The sequence below is a fragment of the Silurus meridionalis genome, chromosome 16 (genome assembly GCF_014805685.1).
Source record: "Silurus meridionalis isolate SWU-2019-XX chromosome 16, ASM1480568v1, whole genome shotgun sequence".
Classification (NCBI taxonomy): domain Eukaryota; kingdom Metazoa; phylum Chordata; class Actinopteri; order Siluriformes; family Siluridae; genus Silurus; species Silurus meridionalis.
Genome location: NC_060899.1, coordinates 6,837,759 through 6,863,267, shown reverse-complemented (window position 1 = coordinate 6,863,267; position 25,509 = coordinate 6,837,759). Strand labels below are relative to the sequence as shown.

The window sequence follows — 25,509 nt, the reverse complement described above, 5'->3', positions numbered from 1 at the left end:
ATATATACAGAACATTGGCATTATAAGGAATTACTCTGAGGTAATTACTGTTACATCTCAATTAGTTTTAAATTGATTGAAATCAGATATTTAGTCAATGTTGTTAATCAGTTTGTTTCAACGCTCTACATTTTATATACAATTTGTATATTTGTAATATTCTCTATATTATGATTTTGTGTCACAGTACAATATTTTTTTAATAATGTTACGGAAAAATGTTTTGCTTGTTTTTAAATGTTTCTCCTTCAACCATACAAAGTAAAAAAAATACAATAAAATGAAATATACTCTTGATATATATATGACCCAAAGCAATCAGTAATTTATATTTATTATATTTATAAATTTAAGTTATTTCTGATGTACACTTTAGTCTCAAAATGAATTTAATTTAATTAAGGAGTCAATAGTAGAAATGGAAGACCTTTTTTTGCAGTGTTCTTTTAAATTATCTGACGTGACTGTGTGCTTTTCTCTTTTTTTCCAATATTACTCCTGTTCTGTCTCTGTGTGTCTTAGACTACGGTAATAGAGTATGTCAAGCCATCAGATTTGAAAAAAGACATGAATGAGACCTTTAAAGAGAAATTTCCTCACATCAAGCTCACCCTCAGTAAGATCAGAAGGTAGGCAAAGTATCATCAGGTGAACCTTCTGCTTGTTGTTCAAAGCAGTCTGGAGCCCAACAGTAGCAACACACGCACACACACACACACACACACGGGTTGAAATCTTAAGTTTATGGTAGTTTATGGCATATCGTAGGAATCCATAGAGCATGTAAAGCCACTTGTGATGTTAAATTGGCTTCATCTGCAAACATTGTTGTTCACAATAAGACTTGTAAAGGAGTGTACCTTTCTTGAACATAAACAGAATAAATTTGCTTTTTTTTTTCTTCACAAGGTTTATATCTAATTGCTGCAGTGAGAGTAAAATCCACCAGATCTCAAGTCCTGTCTTTGTTGTTGTTGCAGTCGATTGCACCAGCTGGACAAACACCTGGTTGTAAGGCCTATGTAGAATTAATACTTGTTGCACCATCTAAGTGTAGTGCTATGTAGCGCAAGTCAAAAGTAGGTGGTAAATGGTAAGTCTTCCCCACTTACAAAGAAAAAATACAAAGGAAGTTATAATGGTGCATCTAACATGCAGGCTAAATGAGCAGAAGGCTTTTAGGCGTAAAATAGTAATGACTGTACCAATCCTCTGGATATATATGGATATAAAGAGCCTATTCAAAGATTTGATTCCAGCTTTGCTGAATTGTTGGACAAGAATTTGTGATCCCCACAGTAACTGAGAGTAACAGAGCGTTTTCCCCCAATCTGGGTAATTCAATTTTATTTCTTTGGCTCAGCAGTCAAAGTTCATTATTTCTTCACTTTGTCAACTGTCCGACTCCCTGATCTACTCTCTGCTCCATTGACTGGTGCTGTTATCGCCTGCCAGACGTCTTGTTTTTTTTATTATTAGTTATGGCATTGTTCTGTTTTGCATTCTAAAATATGCATATTCTTACTGTAGCATTTGATTATTTTTCTTGTTTGACAATCTGGTTTATTTCATTTTCATTTTTCGGTTCAGCAGTCGTTTGTAATTTATGCATTCGTGACAGTGTATGTAAATTTGTGACCATAGCAACATGAATGGCAAATTAATGGTAAATAATTCAAGGCTAGATAACACAGCTGGAAAAACCTTAGTAAAACTAGGTTAAACTAGGTTTAAAGTTAACCTGTAGTTTCAGCTCTTTACAAGCGAGTTCACTTTACATACAACAATACAAAAGTTTATCCAAAATATTTTTCTTTCCCTGTCCCATAAACTTACCCGTCTCTCCCTCTCTCCCTCTCTCCTCCTCTCCCCCCCCCCTCTCTCTCTGTCTCTGATTGGAATCAGTTTGAAGCGAGAAATGCGTGCTGTAGGGGAAGAGTGTTTTCTGCAGCCAGTCACCATCGCCATGGCGTTTGCGTACTTTGAGAAGCTCGTCCTTCAGGGCCGCCTCAACAAGCAGAACAGGAAGCTGGTGGCCACCGCTTGCCTCTTGCTGGCCGCAAAAATCAGCAGTGACTTCAAGAAACAAGAAGTCAAGCAGCTAATTGATGTGAGTTTAGACAAACAGAACACACACACGCATACATACCGGTCACATTATAAGAACAATATATTGTACCAATGCAACCCAAAGTCGCATCTTTTCAAAAAGGATTTAATTATGGCACTTTACTTCGGCAGATGTTTACAGATGAACACATTTGGCATATGTATGTTGCTATGCATTGTCACCCACTAAATCATGTAAATCTGCCAATCATTATGTAAATATAGAATGATTGACAGTTACGAAGGGTGTTTTGAAGACTAATATTAACTAACACCCTGATACACGTCTGCTTTTGCTGTCTTACTGGTTGGAGTTCTTATCACTTGGAAACCACTTGCTGCTTTTGTGGATGGCCTCACATGGGGAGTCTAAGGATTCATGAGATGTTACCACTTTAAATCCACGTTATTAAGTTCGCCGATGACATGACCGTGGTGAGTCTCATCAGCAAGAACGAAGAGTCAGCATACAAAGAGGAGGTAAAACAGCCTGGTGTAGAGCCAACAACCTGTCTCTAAACAATGACAAAACAAAGAGACGGTTGTTGACTTTAGGAGCGCACAGAGCCACCACTCTTGACTGATCATTGATGGATCCTCAAGAGATCGTCAAGAGCACCATATTCCTTGGTGTTCATCTGGTGGAGAACTTTACCTGGTCACTCAACACCAGCTCCATTGCCAGGAAAGCCCAGCAGCATCTCTACTTCTTAAGAAAGGTTCAGGAAAGCTTATCTCCCTCCCCCCATCCTGACCACATTCTACACATGGACCATTGAGAGCATCCTGAGCAGTTGCATCACTGCCTGGTTTGGAAACTGCACCGTCTCGAATGGCAAGTCCCTACTGAGGATAGTGAGGATTGCCGAGAAGTCTCTCTCGCTTCTATCACGGACATTTACATCACACGCTGCATCCACAAAGCTAACAGCATTGTGGATGACCCCACACACCCCTCACACAAACTCTTCACCTTTCTGCCATCAGAGAAGACGTTTAGAAGCATTAGGGGCCTCACATTCCTACTATGCAAAAGTTTTTTCCCTCAAGCCATTAGGCTTCTCAACACAGAGAACTGAACTAATACCGAAACTCACACGCACAAACTCACTCAACTGCATGTTACCGCATTGAACTCAAACACACGATACTAATATTTTATATTACTATTTTTTATAACCACATAACTGTTTACATGCTGTTTTTGCACATCTACTTGACTGCTGGTATTGCTGTTTTGCACAAACTTTTTTGTTTACATTTTGTGTTTATTTACAAGTAACCTCCTGTATACAGTTCTCTTTTGCACATTGTACTGTATAACTCATTATACAGTAGGTTTACTGGTGGCGCTATTTTGTGCTTTGTGTATCTGTCCTGCACGGTCTCGTGTTGTCTTTTGTCTGCACATGATGCACTTTCTGTGGCGAGAACAACTTAATTTAGTCCTTAACTCTGTGTTCTGTTGGGTAGCGCTATGTTTATGTTGTTAAATGTAGCACCAGGGTTCTGGAGAAACGTCGCCTCATTTTACTGTGTACTGCGTCAGCTACAGTATATATGGTTGAAATGGCAATAAAAGCTTCTTGACTAGACTTGACTTAAAGATTGACAGCTTTTAAATGAAATTGATAGATGTAATTTTGCTACAATGGTTTAGAACTCCAATTTCTATTAACCGGTTTGCACTCGAATCTCCATCAGTGAACAGCTAGAATAAGAGTTCATGTTAAACTATGCTGAATTTACTGGTCGTACAATTCACACAAAGCTGCAGTTAGATTGAGTTTTGAGTCTGGTTCTTCTCAAGGTTTCCTCCTAATATCATGTCAGGGTGTTTGACTTTGCCACCTATTAAAGTAAATAAAAAGGAATGAGTTTATTTTAAACTGAAAATTGATCACTGTACTGTATGTATGACTTATCTAATATTGCACATCAGTTAACTGTTTTATTGGGCATGTAATCAAGCAATTTTGGCTGTAAATAGTCACTAGTTAATATAATGTTTTGCTATTGGTGTATACATGCATTATCAATACATGATTAATCTTTAAAATCTTTAAGATTTTTCAGAAGGTAGTTGTGGCTGTAATATGAACGATATATTTATTTTAATGCATTAATCTTTACCATATAGTGTGTTTAGTAACAGTTCATGGACAGGAACTTGTATGGCATGTGTTCCACAAAATCAAAGATTACCATACTTTTCGGTCTATAAGCCGCTACTTTTTTCCTACGTTTTGAACCCCGCGGCTTGAACAACAAAGCGGCTAATTCATACATTTTTCCTGGGTTTTTCCCGGTTTCACAACTTCAGGCCAAAAAAATGAGCGACATAACATTAGACCAAAGAAATTTCCGAACAGAACCGAAAAAACGCACCTCACCTGTGTTCTGAGCTGCACGGCATCAGGAGAAAAAAATTATTTTTTAAACGCACGACGATGCCAAAAGATAAACTCCCAAAAGAAATAGTTGTGAAAGGAAGGAGGAAGACAGTAAACAATGACTTTATTGGTCGGCTACTGTTTAGTAGAAAATAATCAGAAAATAATAAGCATCAGAAAATAATAAGGACATATTCCTCGGTCTTGAATTAAAGCCTGTGTAAAGTACATTAGTGTAGACACAAGATGCGGCTTATTTATGTTAAAAATTTAAATATTTGTAAAATTCAGTGGGTGCGACTTATATATGGGTGCGCTTTATAGTCCGGAAATTACGGTAATAATAAGTAGATTTTATTGCCATGTTTTGGAAGTTAAAACGTAAGTGAGAAGAGGAATCCTCTCATACATGTGTCTCAGACGTTGAACAACATGATATTAGACTATCTTCTTCTTCTTTTGGCTTCTCCAATTAGGGGTCGCCACAGTGGATCATCCGTCTTCATAACACCCGACCTCTACATCTGTCTCTTTCAAAACAAATACCTGCATGTCTTCCTTCACCACATCCATAAATTTCCTTTTTGGTCTTCCTCTTTTCCTCCTTCCTGGTGGCTCCATACTCAAAATTCTTCTACTGATATACCCCATGTACCTTCTCTGCACATGTCCAAATAATCCCAATCTATGCGCTGTCCCTCTAATCAACTCGCTTTTAATCCTGTCCGTTCTCGTCACTCCCAATGAAAATCTCAACATAACATCAGACTATTATCCACTGAAATGTGAAGTGTTTTCAATTACTAAATGGTTTAAATAGAATAATACACAACAGGCCATTCTGTTGTTTCTTTCTGCAAGCTGCATACAATAACAGTGTAAAAAACTTTCCTGGAATTCCACAAACGTGCTCCAACATGCACACACATTTTTTTGCGAATCAGATTGTTCAAGATTTCCCCATTCCCCTGTCTGGTTTAGGTTAATGATCTATCCTTTTTTTTTTCTCCACGCAGAAGCTGGAGGAGAGGTTCCGTCTCAGCCGACGCGACCTGATCGCCTTCGAATTCACCATCCTGGTGGCTCTGGAGATGGCCCTCTACCTTCCTGACAGCAAGGTCATGCCCCACTACCGCAAGCTGACCCAGAGCCCCTGCTGAACTGCTTGAGTTTATCAGTGCTTGTTCATACAGTATGAGAGCAGAGGAAAAGAAAAGGTTGCCAGTTAAATGTTAGCAGGTTGCAGTGCTGATCTATATCTACACTAAGCTCATGGGGGAAGAGAAAGTGGATCTATTTATACTCCACAGGCTCGTACAGAGTCTGTGTCATTTATAGTTAGTATTAACTTCTGTTTTGTGTTTTACTTAAGTCAAATGGCACTAACGCAAGATCGATTATATGGCCATAATGTTTTAAAGGAAGCTTTTAAATTAACTCTAAAGACTCAAATAACAAGGTAGGGCTTTTTCCAGGTTCTGTTTGTGTCTCTGTGTCTGTATGTCTCTGTCAGTGACTCTGTGTCTGTGACTATGCGTATCAGTCCCCAACCAACCCCCCCCCCCCACAATGTTTTTTTACTTTAATATTAAGCAGAACTCTTCTTTCCCACTTACCTGCACATTGTTTTGTCTCTCCAAACTATTTGATTTTCTACAGTATAGAAAGCTTTTGCTCCTCTGTATTCTATGCATTTTTAGAGCACGGATTATATTATTGCTATCACACACCAGTAGCAGTAGTATGTGATCAGACTCTGTGCAGTATTTACTCATGTTCTGGGTTATTTCAAGGCCCCAGTTGTCAAAATGCTCTATATTAGAGCTGATTTGAACTTAAGCGCATTTCCTGTGCTTCTGCGTTCTGGTATTTTCTACTTTGAAACTTGACATTTAAAAAAGAAATAGTGTGGCCCAGGTTACCCAATCCCCCCCCACCCCTCAGGTTATTGGTGCTTTGTTTATCATGGTTAGATAATAGCTCGAGTGTCACTGTGAACATTAATGTGGATTTAATGGAGCAGCCAATACAAAGCCTGCAGTGCTTTCTGTTCCTGTAGGATACTGAAAAGCACAGATTAATAATTGAGATTTATTCTCAGTGACGGCCCTCATACATCATTGAAATGGTTTCATTTGGCTTTTTGTCTGAGAAGAAGCACTACACAGATGCTGTAAAGCAGGGCTGTGAAACATAGTCTGATAATCGTGGTCCAGATTAAAATCCATGGCGGATATTACGGGCAATTTTGAAAAGGATTTGCTAATTGTAAAATTGTCTGGAATATCCTTTCATAACAAATCAACTCGTGGTCCATAATTGAAATGTATGTTTAAAAAGTCTCTGTTAATCCAGCAGGGGGCAGAATGTAGTAAAAAAAAACATTTAGTTAATTAGCAAACCACATCTGTTTTGACAGGAACTCCCCAGCAGCAGGGAGCAGCAGGGAGTGAATATTATTGCAGTTATATATATATATATATATATATTTTTTTTTTTATTATTATTATTATTATTTTTACAAAAGACTAAACAAAAACAGGGGCCAAGCCTAAAAGTCAATGGTCAGAAATCTAGCAAGAATTAAACAAATGGATTCCACTCAGTGTTTCAGAGCTACATTTTATGTCAAACATTTGAATCATTACTATGATTTTACTTTGGTGTATAAGTAAATTTTCATGGTTTTTGCTTTCCCTCCCAAAAAAAGTACACTTTTGCAAAAGTAAACGAGCAAAAGGTGGCACGTGAGCTCTCGAGAGTGCATTTGTTTAATTCTTGCTCTTTTTCTGACCAATTATTTATTGGAAGAGCTTTTAAATCGTAATATTATAATGGACCCAGTAATATATCTATTGTGTTGTGTAAAATCATTATTTATATGATGTATAATCCCAGGTCAAGAGTGATAAATATTTATGCAGTCTTTGTGATTTATATGGTAAAAGCAATATTTTAAGAAAAATGTCTTATTATGGTAAAGAATCACAGGTTGTTTATTTGTGGGTGATGCACTACGTGGATAAATATTTTGCGACACCTGACCAAAAGATTGTGCTTTTTTGAACATCCCTTTCCGTACTTGGTTCCTGTTATCTTCTGGGAAGATGTTCCAGTAGATTGTGTAGTTTGGCTCATTTAGCCATAAGGACATTAGTAAAGTCAGGTACTGATATACAGTAGGGTGAGGAGGACTGGGGGTCCGTGTTTCATTAGGGTTAGAGCCCTTGATGGCAGGCCACTTAAGATTTTCCACTATATCCATTTTATCCTCGCCAACTTTGTGGTAACAGTTTGGGGGAAAAGCCACATATGGCTGAAAGAGTCAGGTGTCCCAATACTTTTGTCCATGTAGTGTATATGTTTGTACCCTTTTCAGATGATCGATGTGTTCGATGGAGATGGTGATGTGTCCTACTAAACCGTTTTGGGGTTTTTTTTTTATGGGAGGTTAGTATCATTTCCGTTATAGCTGAAACCTCTGACACCTTAAAATGTGGGTCAGCCAGCAGTTATGTTGATTATCTTTACAGCCACTCCACTTAACAGCTCGAAAGTAGTTCGTGAAAATATTTCAATCCTGAGTCTACTTTTCAAGAGTAAACCTGCAAACTGACATGATCTCTTTTTGTCCAAACTGCACGACGTTGTAATCTTTTTTTGTGTTTACTTTGTTTTAATAACTGCAGCATGCTAGCCCCATTAATAATCCTCCAGCAGTGTTGAATAAAACTTCAAACATATCAGATGATCGCAGTAAACTAGAATCGCACTAAGATAAAAATCTAGAACACTGTGTTCATACCAAGTCTTCCTTCCTTCATGCATTCATACTCATGTGTTGCGTGTTTTATATCTTGACGATGTTGTCTGCTGCTTGTAGAGATACTTCACTGTTTAGAGATGAGAAATGCAGACTTTTGCACTTTTATCTAAGCTGTGTGTGTGTGTGTGTGTGTGTGTGTGTGTGTGTGTGTGTGTGTGTGTGTTTGCTACTTTGCTTTGAGTAAATTGAGTCTATTGTAAATGTATAAAACATTGGAGCTGATGCCACCGAAGCAATTCCTCACTGCAGTGTAAAGCGACTGATATGCAATATTTTTTAACTGTATTTACTGATGCGCGTCATTAAAAATGCCATCTTTTGTTAAACACTGGCATCTATCAGTTTAAAACAAATTATTTTATAGAAGATTTTTGTTTTAATGTCAGATGTCGAGATGCAGCATTTATTTCCTGTTAAGTACGCTGATGGTTTTTATTTCCTCTGAATTTTAAAACCAAGCATTTGTATTCTTGGTGTGTTGACTGATAACTTGGACATCCAAGACTTAGTGTAAGTGCCTGAGTGAATGATTTATTATTTGTAAATGACAGTCTGAATGCCAAACCTCAATAGGGATTATCTGTAAAATATTTCACTGTGATTTTTTTAATTTTATTTTATTTAGTCTTCAGCTTTCAAGCAACACAGCACTAAAGACAGATTTGTACTTTTGATTATTTACTGTAGTAAAGCACCCTGTTTAATACCTGTGTCAGAGCAGAGGAAAGGACCAGCATGATGTCACATGGTTAAAGGTGGAGATTTAGTAAATAGCATCATCCAGTTTTTTATTGGACTGTTTAGATAATAATTTGCATTGTCATTCCCCTTGTATGATAATGTTGTGTGCAATCTGTATCTGAGCAATACTGTGCATTCTCGAATCCATGTAGCATCCATTTAATCAAATCGATTTTGATCCAGCAATAAAAAATGATTAACACATTTAAATAAAAAAAAAAGCATTCATATACTATATATTCTGAGCTTTTTTTGTATTTTCAATGTCCCATTCTCAACTGTGTAACACTTTCTATGGAAAAAAAGAAGAGATGGAAGTCATATAAAACACCATCTATGAAGAGGTTTGGAATGTTTGAATGGCATGGACAAGAGATGCCCAAACTGGCACCTGCAAACCAAAGTTGTCCCACTGTTGTCCCCCCTTCTTATTTCCATATTATTTACATTTACGTCATTTGGCAGACGCCCTTATCAAGTCAAGAAGCTTTTATTGGCATTTCAACTATATGTAGCTGATGCAGTACACAGTGAAATGAAACAACGTTCCTCCTGATCCCTGGTGCTACATACAACAACAATCACAGAAAACACATGGCTAAGGACCAGTAAGTGTCCTCGCCACATAAAGTGCATGTGTGCAACCTGGTGCAAACAGCACAAAGACAACACAAGACAGTGTATGACAATACAGGACAGTGCAAGACAAATACACAAAATAAAAAAAATAGCTCCGTAAACTCAGTAAATCTGTTGTAAAGAGACGTAAAGTGCCTTGAGCGTTTGGCGGTGGTACACAGGGACACCGGTTGCTCCAATGTCCATACAGTGCCCTCCACAATTATTGGCACCCCTGTTTAAGATGTGGTCGTGGACTTCTAAAAATTCTCCTTTTTTTTAAAACAACATAGAACCCAAATGCAAAAAAAGAGAAAAATCCAACCTTTTATTTAAGTACATTACTTTGGTGGTAAAAAAATCACACATTTATAAAAAAAAAAAAAAACTTGAAATCATGTGTGCCACAATTATTGGCACCCCTGATGTTAATACTTTGTACAACCTCCTTTTGCCAACAAGACAGCACTTAATCTCCTCCTATAACATTTCACAAGATTGGAGAACACAGAGAGAGGGATTTTTGACCATTCTTCTTTGCACAATCTTTCTAGATCATCCAGTGTCCTGGGTCCTCTCTTATGCACTCTTCTCTTTAGCTCGCCCCACAGGTTTTCGATTGGGTTGAGGTCTGGGGACTGAGATGGCCATGGGAGGACCTTGAGTTTGTGACTGCTGAACCACTTTTGTGTAGATTTTGCCACATGTTTTGGATCATTATCCTGCTGAAAGACCCAATGACGACCCATCTTCAGCTTTCTGGCAGAGGCCATCAGGTTTTTATTTAAAATATCCTGGTACTTCAAAGCGTTCATAATGCCATGCACCCTAACAAGGTTCCCAGGGCCTTTGGAAGAGAAACAGGCCCACAGCATCACAGATCCTCCACCATACTTCACGGTGGGCATGAGGTGCTTTTCGGCATACTCATCTTTTGTTTTACGCCAGACCCACTTAGAGTGTTTGTTGCCAAAAAGCTCAATCTTAGTCTCATCTGACCAAAGCACACGATCCCAGTTGAAGTCCCAGTACCGCTTAGCAAACTCCAGGCGTTTACGTTTGTGAGTGTTAGTGAGAAAAGGCTTTTTCCTTGCATGCCTCCCAAACAGCTTGTTGGCATGTAGAGAGCATCTGATGGTTGTTTTGGAGACTCTGTGACCCCAAGATGCCACTCTTTGATGCAATTCTGTGACGGTGAGCTTGGGAAATTTTTTTACTTCTCTTACCATCCTCCTCACTGTGCGTTGTGGCAAGATAAACTTGGGACCTCTTCCAGCCTTGTTTGTCACTGTTCCAGTTGTTTTAAACTTCTTAATGATTCCTCTGACTGTAGATACCGGCAAGTTAAGGCGAGTGGCTATTTTCTGTTAGCCATTGCCTGACTTATGAAGGTCGACACACATCTGCCTTACTTGAATGGTGTGTTCTCTTGTCTTTGCCATGTTGACAAATGGGTAAGAGAATTAGGCCTCTGTGTCAGGTCATATTTATACCCCAGGGAAACAGTCAATCATGAATTACTAATTAAAAGTCCCTAGATACCCTGACCAACCTTAGCAACTACAGAAAAATATATAAAAAAAAAAAAAAAAAATTAAATTTTTCAGAGGAATTGTTAGGGGTGCCAATAATTGTGGGACACATGATTTCAAGTTTTTTTTTTTCTAAATGTATGATTTTTTTTACCACCAAAGTTATGTACTTAAATGAAAGGTTGGATTTTTCTCTTTTTTTGCATTTGGGTTCTATGTTGTTTTAAAAAAAAGGAGAATTTTTAGAAGTCCACGACCGCATCTTAAACAGGGATGCCAATAATTGTGGAGGGCACTGTATGCTGCGTAAGGCGGGCAACACCCCTTTAGGGGTCGCCACAGCGGATCATCCCTCTCCATACCCCCCTGTCCTCTACATCTGCCTCTTTCAAACCAACTACCTGCATATCTTCCCTCACCACATCCATAAACCTCCTCCTTGGTCTTCAGCATTCTCCTACCGATATATACCGCATGTCCCTCCTCTGCACATGTCCAAACCATCTCAATCCCCAAAACATCTTACATGCACTGTCCCTCCAATCAACTCATTTTTAATCTTGTCTATACTCGTCACTCCCAACGAAAACCTCAACATCTTCAGCTCTGCTACCTCCAGCTCCACCTCCTGTCTTTTACTTATTGCCACAGTCCTATAAACTTTCCCTTTCACTCTTGCAGATACCCTTCTATCACAAATCACTCCTGCCACTCTTCTCCACCCACTCCACCCTGCCTGCACTCTTTTCTTCACTTCTCTAACACACTCTCCATTACTTTGCACATTACTTTACCTGCTCACTAGTCTCACCACAAATCACAATATCATCCGCAAACATCATAGTCCAGGGAGTCTCCTGTCTGACCTCGTCCGTCAACCTGTCCATCACTACTTCAAACAGAAAAGAGCTCAGGGCCGATCTTTGATGCAGTCCAACCTCCACCTTTAACCAGTCTTTCATTTCTACTGCACACTTCACTTCTGTTACACTGTTCTCATACATGTCCTGCACCACCCTCACATACTTCTCTGCCACACCTGGCTTCCTCACACACAATGCAACTCCTTCTGACCTTCTCTATACTTTTCCATCAACATTTTCAAAGCAAATAATGCGTCTGTGGTGCTCTTTCTCGGCATGAAACCATACAGTTGCTCACAGATGGTCACCTCTTCTCTTAAAATTGCTTCCACTACTCTTTCCCATAACTTCATGGTGTGACTGATCACCTTAATTCACCTTTAGTTACTGCAGGTCTGCACCCCTACACAATTTCTCTTTCCATCCACTCCATCATAGAACAGTTTAAAGCCCCTCCAATGTTCCTGGCCTTACTACATTTCCACCTGGTCTCCTGAACACACAACATATCTAGCCTTCTCCTACCCATCATATCAGCTATCTCTCTCCCTCTACCAGTCATAGCACCAACCCAAACCTCCACTCTCCTTTACTTCTCCTTTCCCTCCTGTCTCTGCAGACATCTTCCTCCTCTCCTCCTCATGTTTTAGCCGGCCTTGGGACCGGCAACATAACTTACATTATTTATGTTTTATTTATTATCTGATTCTGAACGATGTTTTATTTTGGAAAATTACAGGATTCTCTTCGCCACATCTGTCTATGACTCACTCTTGATGCATGTCATGAGGCTTGCCTCGGTCACATGCCTTACCTACATCCGCTACCTTCTTAAAGGGGCTGCTCCAACCGGCAACACATAATACATTACCGCTAAATTGAAACCCCCAAGCTAGCACAATGAACAAAAAACAACACAGTGGATTGCTGGTCTGCAGTAGTCAGTATCTATCAAAAGTGCTCCAATGAAGGAACAGTGGTGAAGCGGCGACAGGGTCATGGGCGGCCGAGGCTCACTGATGCACGTGGGGAGCGAAGGCTGGGCGTGTCGTCCGATTCAAACAGACGAACTTCTGTAGCTCAAATTGCTGAAGAAGTTACTGCTGTTAATGATCAACCGGTCAGGACTGTTTTGGCAGCAAAAGGCGGACCAACAAAATATTAGGCAGGTGGTCATAATGTTATGCCTGATCGGGCGCCATAAAGTTTGTTATTTTTGGATGATGAGCTTGCTTTCAGATAGATTGAACCGATGACGCATGACATTTCTACGCTTGATTGAGTGAGAACATTGTGTGGGAGTATTGAAATGTAAACCTGCTTTCATATGCATCGTGCACACATTGGCATTGTTTGCAAGAGACATTGTTAAGAAAGAGCACGTTTCAGATATATATTTTCTGATTTCACGTTGAAGCTGCATGTGTGAATTGTTTTATTGACTTTCCGTTTAAATCCCTTTTTGCCCTTTTTTATTTATAGTGCACTGATATCATCTGTCTGAAGATACAGGCTTCCACATTTCACCTGGATTTCAGATCAACAGCGTTATACTTTTGTCAGTTACTGCTGTTTTATTATCGAATGCGACTTCATTGATTTCCCAGTTATTATTGACACTGTCAGAGATTTATTACCCTCCAAGTGCATCTGCATTCAATAAAGCCCTTGTTCGGAGTTCAGTTCCGCTCGGACAGCAAGCAGTTAATGCGTTCCACAACAGTTGCTGTTCTGTATCATTGTGTTTGGTCTGTGGCAGTCATAGTAATTAAACTGTAATAAAAAGTTGAGAATATCCAGATGTTTAGGAACAACTGACTTGCAATAGATTAATAAGCAGTGTGCAGTGTATATACATATACACATGTAGCCTGATGGGGAAAAGAACTGCTCAGGCGTTCTTTAAAGTCCATGTGGAATTAAAATGACTTAAACATGACTCTAGACTCTAACTCAAGTCAGGCCTGTTAGTGAAGCGTGAATGGAGATGAATATAAACATCACTGTGTTCAGAGTGTCATGTTTTTATATTTGGTGGTTTTGTGTAAGTCATAATGTCAGAGATGCTCATATGCATTGTTTCGTCAGGAACAGCATTGTTCTACAAAGCCGTGTTCAAGTGACCATGTTTTTATAATCATACAACAGTGCAGCTATCAGTTGTGGTGCAGCACTTTATTATGCCTAAGAATAGGGTTGAGGAACGAGCTGCGCTGTCAAGATTGTCTTTTTGGACTGTTTTGATCTTCTATAAAACCATGAGTATTGGGAAGGAACAATAACAGTGGATGATGAACAGATGTGATCAGCAAGTCCTTGCTGTTTGTGTGTGTGTGTGTGTGTGTGTGTGTGTGTGTGTGTGTGTGTGTGTGTGTGTGCGTGTCAGATACTTTTTCTGCAAATCACTCATTTGTATTCTTACTTTTTTTCTTTGTTAATGCGAGTTATTGATGGTCTCACTGTGGTCTGTGATTAGTATTGATGTCGCTGAAGAGGTCAGATTCAGGTTTGTATTGGCTTGTGCATTAATCTCTCTTTTCGTCTGTCAAACACACACACACACAAACACAGAGTGCATGGTATTCCAATAGAAGATACAAGCATCCAAGTTTTACCAGGATTCCTGATAATTCAACAAAACAATGTTCTATCAATTATTGCACTGTGATTATAAAATAAAGCTGTAACACACACGCACCCTGTTACAAGTGTTCACTGACCCGTAGACGCCGTTACACACGCTCACTGGCCCGCACCCACGCTGTTCCACACACTTATTGACCCATAGATGCCATTATACACTTTCACTGACCCGCACACACTCACTGATCTGCACACGCTGTCACAAACACTCACTGATCTGCACACACACACACACACACTGTAACACGCACTTATTGACCCACACACAAGCTGTTACACACAATAACTTCTTCTTCTTCTGCACAAATTCTGTTACACACACTCTAACTGATCTGCACACACAATGCTACACACATTTAAAACATTCAATGTATGTGTTAGTTCTCTTCATATATTGTACATAAATCTTTTATAATGTATCTTTTATAATTAATCTTTATACTATATTTATACTTTATACTGGTAACACTACATCACACTACACTAGTATATTCTACAGTGATTGAATCGCCATCTGGTGGTAAGTGCTGGTATTAAACGTGTGGGATCACTTGGAAAAACAGATTTTTGTTTCAATAATGTAAATTCCACCCCAATGCCCCCTCAATTTTCTTTTTATTTGTTATTGTGGTTAATGCTTTATTTTTTTATATGTATTCAAAAGGAACATGCTTATCAAGCATATTAATTAATAAGAGCCTAATGAAGCAGCAGAAAAGAGAGCAGATTGAGCAACACGCCTGAACTAACTGGCCTTTCTTTAATTGTGTAATTCTTGATAATTAATTTTCACTTTTTCCGTACATCCCTTTTCAAGTCACTTCACAAGTCACATTGTGATCAGGTAAAAATAAAGAAGTGTAGATAACTTGTGTCGCTGGTGTGTTCAATTTGAATGTGAATTCGTTCTTGTAATATGATTTACAGATTCTTGAAATCAACCCAAGAAGCAAACATCACTATAACAATGGACCAAAGCTGAATTACAGCATTGAGCCAAAAACACACTGGGTGTATTTTAATCAGATCTTTGCGAAGCAATTTATGTTGTACACAAGATCGCACCAAGGTCACTACATCTACATACTGAATATTTAATTACTAACTAACTACTAATTCCTTCCGTCAAATATTTTCATCGTAGGACTTCACGATTGTAGGCTTGCTAGTGGATTTTGAAACACTAGCTGAAATAGACTCAAATGCAGTTAAAAATCGATAACTTCAAAAGTTATCTGACAGCAACATTGACAATAACAAACTACTTGGCTGAGAGTTCATTTTTCTTTTTTCCCTCAAAGCTGAGAGGCTTTAGAAAATGTGATGTCATTACTCTTAAGAGTCACTGCTCTTAAAATAGTCAATCTCTTTATTCCGACAAATGAACTAGGGAGCTGATTGTGAATCTCCCTTTGTCAATCAATTTACTGCCAAAATCAACCTTGACTTTGTTGTTATGAACTTTTTAGCCAGCGTCGAGTTTGCGCTGTAGCACCTATAATAATCAATGCGCCGACATCAAGATGTTGTACATGCAAATAATATTATTATATAATGTGTAACTCATCTACAAGTGAGCATCTTCAGCTCAGTCTAGTGCTGCACACACACAGTAATTGACAGATAGAGAAGAGATAGATTCAGTGGACACTAATATAGCTGTAATGGAGCTACACTGCCATCTAGCATTTTACTGTAACAGTGTTTACTGACACCCCCAACACCATCTGTGTTAAATACCTGAGTTCAGGCTTAAACAGGTCAGAAATCATATTTGATCTCACCTGAATGGAATCGTGAATTATTATGTCATAGAACATATAGAGAACATAGTATAAAAAAAAAGTGTTTTCAATGCAATTATTGAAGTTTGTGTTTTGCAAAAATAGTTTTTAACGCAATAATCAAAATCAGTTCATCGATTAAAATATTTCATTGCGATTAATCACATGATTGTCATGCGTTAGCTCGTGATTAATCACAACTTAATCGCACATTTTATCTATTCTAAATGTACCTTAAATTAATTAATACTCTAATAAAAATGGGCATTGGTATATATAAATGCTTCATGCAAATGTATTTTTATTATTAGTAAAACCATAATTCAACATAGAGCATAAAAAATGTTTTTTGGTGGAGTTTATTCATTTAAAAAATATATCAGAGTAAAGAAAGGACGTCGTGAATAAATGTGTGTTGTGTTGAAGGTTTTAATTTTGCCACTTTTATATGTATTTATTTTTTCTAGATAAAAAATGTTAAAAACAAATGCGTGCTGCATTAATATATATATATATATATATATATATATATATATATTATACACACACAAACAATGTTGACAAAAGTACTGGGACACCTGACTTCCAAACATATGTTTTTTTTTTTTCCCTAAACTGTTACCACAAATTCAGATGCGCACAAATGTACACAAGGTTATCAGATGCAGTAACAGAAATTTTTCCCTTAACTTTTACTAGGAGACCCAAACCTGTTGCCAGCTCCATGGACATATGTTTTATGTGGATTGGAGTGGAAGATCTTGAGTAGCTTAGCTGCAGCCCAGGTCTCCTCACCCTACAACAGTACCCGACTTTACTAACTACTAACACTCTTGTGGAAAGTTCAGAGGCGACTGACAATTAACCTGAACTGTGAGGTGTGAATACTTTCTTACACAGGAAATAGGTTACCACAACAATGCACATGCACACAAACGCACACTCGCTCGCTTACTTTCTGTCTTTCTCTGTAACACAAACATTTCCTGGAGTAGACTGAAATGTGTGTGTGTTTCCAGGTATATATTAAGATGAGCAAAAAAGAGAGGACACATTTTTGAAGCTTTTTTCTTTAAGCAGCATTAAATAACACGTGACTGCAGTGTTGGGACAATCAACAATCTGTACAAAGAACACAGTGAATTTACAGATGATCTGTAAATGTTAAATAAAAAAACTTTTTTTTTTTATAAGCAAAAGATAAAACTTTTGAGTCTACCATTATGGTCTCACCGCCCTTTCACTCACTCTCTCTAATCCATGAAAGCTGAGAAAGTTTGAGAAGTGTTTGCGTAATACAAGTGGCTTTGAGCCTCCCACTTCTGTATCTCTGTTTGTTGATCACATCCTCAGGAAAAAGTCCACACAGAAATCTGTGATGCTGAAATCTCCATCACCCACACTGGAACAAGTGTGATGAGTAAAGAGGGACTGATACAGTCTGGAGTACAGGAAACTACTGTGTCTTCATTTCCAAATGTTCTGCACTTCTGCTAAACCATTTGTCTTTACCATACTCCTGTACTGTCCGTGCCCAAGCCTTTCCTCTGATCTGTGTGTGTGTGTGTGTGTCAGTGGGAAGCTTGTCTGAGCAGAAACAGAGGAACAGTAAAGTCTAGCCGTCAGTCTCGGCCTTAACTCGTCTCCTTTCTTTCACACGTGCTGTGAGGTCACGTGTCCCAGTTTCCGGCACATTCTCCACATTCGCCATTTTCAGTCATGTAAAGGTAGGAGTTAATGGATTGCTTCAGCCCCTCGCTGACAAACGACTCTTCAACTCCTTCCTTTGGGGGCCCAAAGATCATTGAGCTAAAAAGAAATTGAGTAACAGATGGGATTAATTTGATTTAATTACATCTTTTGCATTTTCTATAGTTATAACACTTCAGATTTCTCTCTTTTTGTTCCCACTTGGGTGTGTTTTCTCTCACCTGCTGACATCTTTCCAGTTGATGGTGGGTTTTCTGACTGAGACAGGAGGCGGGCCACTCACAACTGGAACGTTGTTGGAGCCTTGAATGAAGCACGGCTCTCTCAATATACAGCAAAGGCCATCAGACACTTCTGAGCCGAAAGGAACACGCAGACACAACAAAAACACAATCAACATAAGAATCACACATCAATGCTTCTGTAATTCCCCTAAAAATCAGCGTGTGTTTCTTTTTTGTTTTACGTCCTTATAAAACACCCAATAGGTTTAAATGACAAGACTTTTTTATTGAAAATCATCCACAATAAATACCTATGTGTATATATATCCAAATTAATTAGTGTGTGGGTGTGTGTGAAAGAGAGAGAGAGAGAGAGAGAGAGAGTGTGTGTGTGTGTGGGAAATAGGAATATTTGCTAGTTTAGACTTTATGGAAACATTTCTCAGAAGGAAACTTAAAAAAAGAAAAAGAAAAACAACCACGCAGCTTTAATAAAAAAAAATAAAAAAAAGATTAAGATGAGGTTTATACAAATCTAGTATTCATTGCCCCTCATCAAATATGTCCATGGAATTAATGGACTGAAATAGTAGTATCAGTGTGTGTGTGTGTGCGTGCGTGCGTTTGTTTGTTTGTTTGTTTGTTTGTTTACCAGAATAGTGCTCGACGAGGTGAGTGAGCGTAGGGAAAGTGAGTCTGGGGGAGATGAAGTGCCAGCCGTTCTCTATGCTTCGTATACGGTAGTGTTTGATGGACTGACGCTCGAACCGCACTGAGAGCGAGTGAGCACCTGCAGAGTGACAGATGGAGGAAAAAAGGAGAGAGAGAGAGAGAGAGAGAGAGAGAGAGAAACAAACAGATCTGTTATAACTGATATCACATTACACAGGAATGCATATACTGTATACTGGGTAAATGTAAAATTGTGTGTGTGTGTGTGTGTGTGAGAGAGAGAGAAGAGAGAGAGAGAGAGAGAGAGAGAGAGAGAGAGAGAGAGAGAGAGAGAAAACCCACCAGGTATGCTCTGGCTCTCTCTAATGAGAAAAGATCCAGGATGATTCTGAGGGCTGAGAAGCAGCTCTTCTGCCTTCTGTTTACTGAGACCTACAAACTGCCACCTGCACGTACACACACACACACACACACACACACACACACACACACACACACACACACACACACACACACAGAGACACAGTTATAAAGCCAGAATATAAAGTACCTTATAAAGCAAAGTACCTTAGGTACCTTATTAGAACTCAGGGTAGCTGAATACTGACAATAACAACTAACAGCTAAAAACCCCTTCTCAACAAAACGGATGTAAGAGACAAAGTGGGGCACTGCAGAGGTAAAGTGTGAAAGAACACACGGGATAACAAAAGGCCGGGTGACAGAAACCGAGAATGAATACAACGACAAGGAAGAAAACGAGGTGGAGGGAGAGAAAGATAAACACCACGCAGATGATCAGTGCTGCAATGGAGAGAACTGTACACATGTGGAAAGAGTTCTACGTACTGTACACAGCTGTGACCTCTAACCCGCACACACGTTTTACCCCCCTTTTTATGAAAACACTTCATACATGTTCTAAATGAAGTAAACTAAAACCCCTCATTGGAAAGTGACTAAAGCCCCCTCTGTGGAAGACCCTCACATCATTTACATGACATCACCCATGACTCAATTGTAAAACTGCAGCCCACATCAGTACAGTAATGTGCCCGGGATTCCATTAAAACATTACAATGGCTATAAAATAGTAAACAGCAGGTCAAACGTCCATACTGTACCTGTTAAACACTTTACACGTGTAGTTGCTGGGGATGTAGCTCACCACTCCTGTAGCTGAAGAGCTCACTTTCCACCACTCGCCTTCACTGTAATACACACACACATACAGATATGAGACTCTAGTTATTTCACCAGTTATGACATATTCGTTTTATTTTGTTATTGATTTTCTTTTTATTGATCGCATTCACTGTTGCTTCATTAGTTTTTTGTTTTTCAAGCATCTCAAAAAGGAACTCATACTGTACATCACACTGTGTGTGTGAGCTTCTCTGGTGTTTTAAAACACACTTAAGACAATCCTTAATATAGTCCCCGATGCTTATACTTTTCCCTCAGAGACGTAAAAAAACACTCATGCTGTGTCACATGCCAAATTCTGAGTATACTCTGATGCAGAAATGAAAAGTTTTTGAAAACAGACTCAGAGATGGTAAAGGACTATGGTTAAAAAAATACAAATAAATAAATAAATCTATTTCTGCACCCAGGGACAGAAACATTTCATCCCATTTCAGGACCTTTTGTATACACTAAATGTAAGAGACACACACTTACTCAGAAAGCATGTTGAGTCTCTCCCCAAATCTGATCTGAGCGTCTGATGGAACTCCTGATGGGTAGTTAAACAGAGAAACCAGGGCATACCTACTATCTGAAAACAGACAAAAAAAAAAGAAAGATTAAACGAAGCAGCAAACTGCCATCACCTGACCACATCACTGCATTTCTTAAGCTCAAACAATCCTTTGTATTTCTTCCTGCTGTCAAACACATACACATTACTGAGCTGCGATCAGAGATCAGTGATCATATGTACAGCATTTCAGCATCATCACTGATTTTCCTTCCAGTCATGCGTCCAAAACATTTTCACGTTGGTCCAGTTAGAACTTCAATAAAACCATATTTTGTTTAGGAGGTGAGGTGTATTGGCAGGCTAATGCTCACCCATGGTGTGGTGCTCAGCGAGCTCATCCGAATCGAGTCGAGATGCGTGAGGGATGCTGCTTCTTCTCCCTTTGCTTGGCCTGCTGCCCATTATGCTCCTGATCAACAGAACTGCAGACTAGAATAGAACAGAAATACAGAGATAGCACATTGGTAAAAGTACCACGAAGGCATGTGGTAAAATCTCAAATCAGCTTTCCAAACTGTTTCAAAAAACGATTGTCAGTTATTCTGAAGAATTGGAGGAAGGAGCCTCTAAAACTGCCTTTTCACTTTGACCAACATTTTCCAACCACAGTTTCAATATCACAAACACATCTTTGTTAACTATGGCAAGTCCGGTCTAAAAATAGAAAGAGTACAACGCTTACGTCTGACCTATTATCTGCAACGACACCAATGCACCAAAAAAATTTAGATAAACGAGAGGTTTTACATGCGTCAGCGCCATAAACAAGGCTTTCATGTGAATATTTCGTAACAGTGCAATTAGGCTGCATGACGTTTTTTTTTTTTTTTTTTTTTTCCAGACATGGTTATTGATGAGGGATTAGAATGAATAAAGCCACAATGATGTTGCTGACATGTTTCCCAGAGCCGCTGATAGCTCCTGCAAGCACTTTTGGAGGTTACGCAAAATAGCGTTCCATCAGTGCAGGTGAACAAATAAAAAAAAAAAGAAAGAAAGATTTATTTATTTATTCATTTATTTACATCTGGTCTGCTCATTAGGGACTTATTTATATTCACAATCTATTTATTTCTACAAAGCTACTTCACGATGTCCCGCAGTTGAACACTACAACAGCATACACACATATGCATACGCTAGAAAAGGCATATTGGAACATCCTATATTGATAAACGATGCCTTCATTTAGAAGGACAATGCACAGAATTTCTGCTGATTCTCCTCTGACTGCTAATTCATGCTGTGCTGATGATAATGACACATGGAATTATATTCAGTAGCACACTTCTAATGCAGAATAAAGAACTGCTGCAGAACAGATGAGTGAATCACCACCTGTCAGAAAGATGGTATCACTGGGTCATCAGAGTCTCTCAGTCCAAGACAGAGATTGAAATAATTCAAGCAGCACTGACCAACATTACTCTGCTCTACTTTCATTTCCATTTCCATCCACAGCATATGAGATAAGCCCTTATCCGAAGTTTCCAATCGAAATGACTCCTTATACTTATGTACACTGTATAGCTAAGAAATCTGAACTGTATAATAAAATCTAAAGCCTTATTGGAGTTAGTATGAGACACTAGTATGCGATAAAAAAATAAAAATAAAAACAGTATCTCTAAATACTTATTTCTCCAGGAACATAAATCATAAACATAAATCAAACAAAGAAGATTTGACACATGTATAAAGATTCTTATAAAAAATGACACAATGTTATGGTGTTTACAATTAAAAAAAGTCTATATGCAACTTTCTGACATTTATTAAAATTAGTACTAATTATTTTACCTAATAATTAGGTAAAACAGCAGTCTATTAATTTGTAAGCACATTCTGGCACAGGACCTCATGAGCATGCATTCTTAAAAATCAACAGACAAGCTCTTTAAAACAACATAAAAACAAAGTTTTGTTTTTAAAAGCACCATTTCACCACCAAACCCCAGTTGAATAATATTTTTTTCGCCTTATTTTACACCTTCGTTTCACTCTCAACTAGCCATTCATGTTCTTTAACATTAGTGCTTTTCAAAGAAAACCTGATCAGTGCTTTAAGATTAAACTCACCTCATTTCTCTGCCAAGTTAGTGATGCCTGTTGTTTCTCCTCAGTGGCAGCGCCTTTTGACTGGTTTATGATCGAGTTTTACAAAAACATCAAAAAAAGTCTTAAAAACAACTCACTCCTGCCCCTGTAGATGATGTGGTAAGTCAGACTGGTAGACAAGTGTGAAGTTAGAGACACAAGGTGACTTTAAATTCAGGCCTCGAATGAAGGCAGCGTTTGATGAATCCTGCAGTAGCAAGATGCATGTGCTCTAAGAAACTGGCAATCCTGCTGTGTTTCACAGATATGAAAAACACACTGAGGCACACTGAGGTTTTATGCATAACACACACACACACACACATGCACACACACAAACCCACAACATGCACTAGCAGCAGTTTCCTGTGAACTGATGCACAGAAAAATATATACACTCACATTTACAGAATGAAAAAAATCAGTATCAGTAATTATAGTCAGGGTTAAGCAAAGATACATCAAAACGTAGTTTAAAATTAAATACCAAATACCTTAACTTTAAGTGTATCAAAATAAACTAAAAAAATTAATTTTTTGTATTTTAAAAATACTTAAAAAAAATACTTTAGGGAGCATGAAATTTCTTTACAATTTTCCATCCATTGGCCTATTTGATCTTTTCCTTCACTCAGTTGATTAAGTAAACAATGTTTAATAGCAACTGCTTTTCTCTGGCATTCATGCAATAAATCAGACAAATGCAACCAGTTAACAGATCAAATATTCACATACATAATCTCTGTGATCTCCCAGATGAAGGCTAGATTTAAAGTAACCAACAGTTTAATGTTTAACAAGTTTGCGAATTACTTATAAGTGTATCCTGTCACTAAAGGCACCTGTATTCATAGCCACTAGTTTCTAACTAATTAGTAATTTGATTGTTAATCATAGATATGATAATATATTATGTGTCAGGCAATCATTCATGCAATGGGATGCAAAATCACGATCCTATTAATTAGCTACTTCATTTACGGTACAATATTCAGCAATCAAATATTTATTTATCAATCATTGGATACATATTTGAAAGCTGGCAGCCTGTATGTTTCTTATCTCCATCACCTTTTTCCATATGAATCAATTTTCCGTTCTGATCTCAAGTTTGGATAAAATACTGAGTAGGCACCAATCAGAGGCTGCATTTTTATAATGTCATCATGTAGACTTCTTACAATGTATTTTACAATATTTTAAAACAACAAAAATACAAAATGAGTATTTTGATACAAAATATGAAGCAATTTTCATTAACCCTTTTAAATATAAATGACAAAATGTATTTTATATTTGAAATACATGCATAATAAAACAACTGTTTCTTTGTAACAGATCTCAGTAATACACTATAGCTTAAACACATTGCAAAATGAATGTGTTTATGATTTAACTTATGATTTCTTCTTAAACTGTGATCCTCTCAGAGAGCAAATTGCTGAAATGTAAGTTTGGTGCAAAGTTGCGTAACAAATACAACACATCAACTTTATGTTATGGAGGAAAGTACGAGGTAGTACGATTAAATATTGTAATATATACCAGGCATAACATTATGACCATTTACCTAATATTGTGTTGGTCCTCTTTTTCTGCCAAAACAGTCCTGACCCGTCGAGCATTAACTATTACTGTTCCTTCATTGGAGCACTTTTGATAGATACTGATCACTGCACACCAGGAACAACCCACAAGAGCTGCAGTTATGGAGATGCCCTGACCCAGTAATGTAACTATCACAGTTTGGCCCTTGTCAAACTCACTCAAATCCTTACTCCTGTCCATTTTTTCTGCTTCTAACACATCAACTTTGAGGACAAAATGTTCTCTTGTTGCCTAATATACCCCACATACTAACAGGTGCCATGATGAAGAGATAATCAGTGTTAATCACGTCACCAGTCAAAATATTATAATGTCAATCTTATGATTGATGGTTGTATATGATATGATTATAAAGTCAGATGCTAATTTGTTGCATGGTTTTGGCCAAAATCCTTAAAAATGTGAAAACGATTAAATGTAAAGCATATAAAAAGTATATGATTGGCGATTTGTAAGATATTTTGGATTTGGTGCACACATAATCATAACAAAATGGAAGGGCACTTTTTGCCCTTTGTTATGATCATAATATAATGTCACCAATATATTTTCTTAATTATGCTTGAATGGACAAGAATTTGTGGACACCTGATCATGAGAGTCATTTGTGCTTTTTGATTATCCCATTCCATTAAGTCCCCATTTGCTGTTATAAGAACCTCCACTCATCTGGGAAGAGGCCAGGTTATTATGGAATGCAGTCAGCATTCCAATTTATATCAAAGGTGTTCAGTATGGTTCAGGGCAGGGCTCATTAGCAGGACTCTCAAGATCTTCCACTTTATTCCATGTAAACTACAGTGCTCACTTTATGCATGGGGGCATTGTCATGCTGGAACAGGTTGAGGTCTCCCAGTACAAATGAAAAGAAAATTGAATTCTGCCACATGAAAAGGTCGGATACTCCAATACTGCTGTCCATGA

The 25,509-nt window shown here is 38.1% G+C and overlaps 2 protein-coding genes across 3 annotated transcripts in view; one reads left to right on the top strand and one right to left on the bottom strand.

The window, feature by feature from the left end:
* Positions 1–9,306, top strand: part of cables2b (Cdk5 and Abl enzyme substrate 2b) — a 31,158-nt gene extending 21,852 nt beyond the window's left edge. The window contains exons 7-9 of the mRNA XM_046869459.1: positions 523–629; positions 1,906–2,110; positions 5,519–9,306. Of these exons, the coding sequence (XP_046725415.1) occupies positions 523–629; positions 1,906–2,110; positions 5,519–5,662 (456 nt within the window). The 3' untranslated portion in view covers positions 5,663–9,306. The remainder of the gene's footprint in view (positions 1–522; positions 630–1,905; positions 2,111–5,518) is intronic.
* Positions 9,307–17,570: 8,264 nt separating this feature from the next.
* On the bottom strand, positions 17,571–23,257 carry sla2b (Src like adaptor 2b). 2 transcript variants are annotated; one of them, XM_046870227.1, is made up of 8 exons: positions 22,960–23,257; positions 21,192–21,309; positions 20,799–20,895; positions 20,240–20,326; positions 19,458–19,561; positions 19,096–19,233; positions 18,441–18,570; positions 17,571–18,318 (listed from the first exon to the last, which is right to left on the bottom strand). In XM_046870227.1, the coding sequence occupies exons 2-8, from the start codon at positions 21,280–21,282 to the stop codon at positions 18,180–18,182; spliced, it is 786 nt and encodes a 261-aa protein (XP_046726183.1). In that variant the 5' UTR covers positions 21,283–21,309; positions 22,960–23,257; the 3' UTR covers positions 17,571–18,179. The 2 variants fall into 2 exon arrangements, with proteins under 2 accessions (XP_046726183.1, XP_046726182.1); XM_046870226.1 differs by having other exon boundaries at positions 18,441–18,573; positions 22,960–23,255.
* Between the last annotated feature and the right edge of the window lie 2,252 nt (positions 23,258–25,509).

Excerpts from the sequence above, each read along its gene's own strand:
- sla2b (XM_046870226.1), bottom strand. The coding sequence starts at position 21,282 with ATGGGCAGCAGGCCAAGCAAAGGGAGAAGAAGCAGCATCCCTCACGCA. Across the intron at positions 20,327-20,798 it reads AGACTCAACATGCTTTCTGA|TGAAGGCGAGTGGTGGAAAG; the intron begins GTAAGTGTGTGT and ends TGTGTATTACAG. Across the intron at positions 19,234-19,457 it reads AGAGAGCCAGAGCATACCTG|GTGCTCACTCGCTCTCAGTG; the intron begins GTGGGTTTTCTC and ends GTCACTCTGCAG.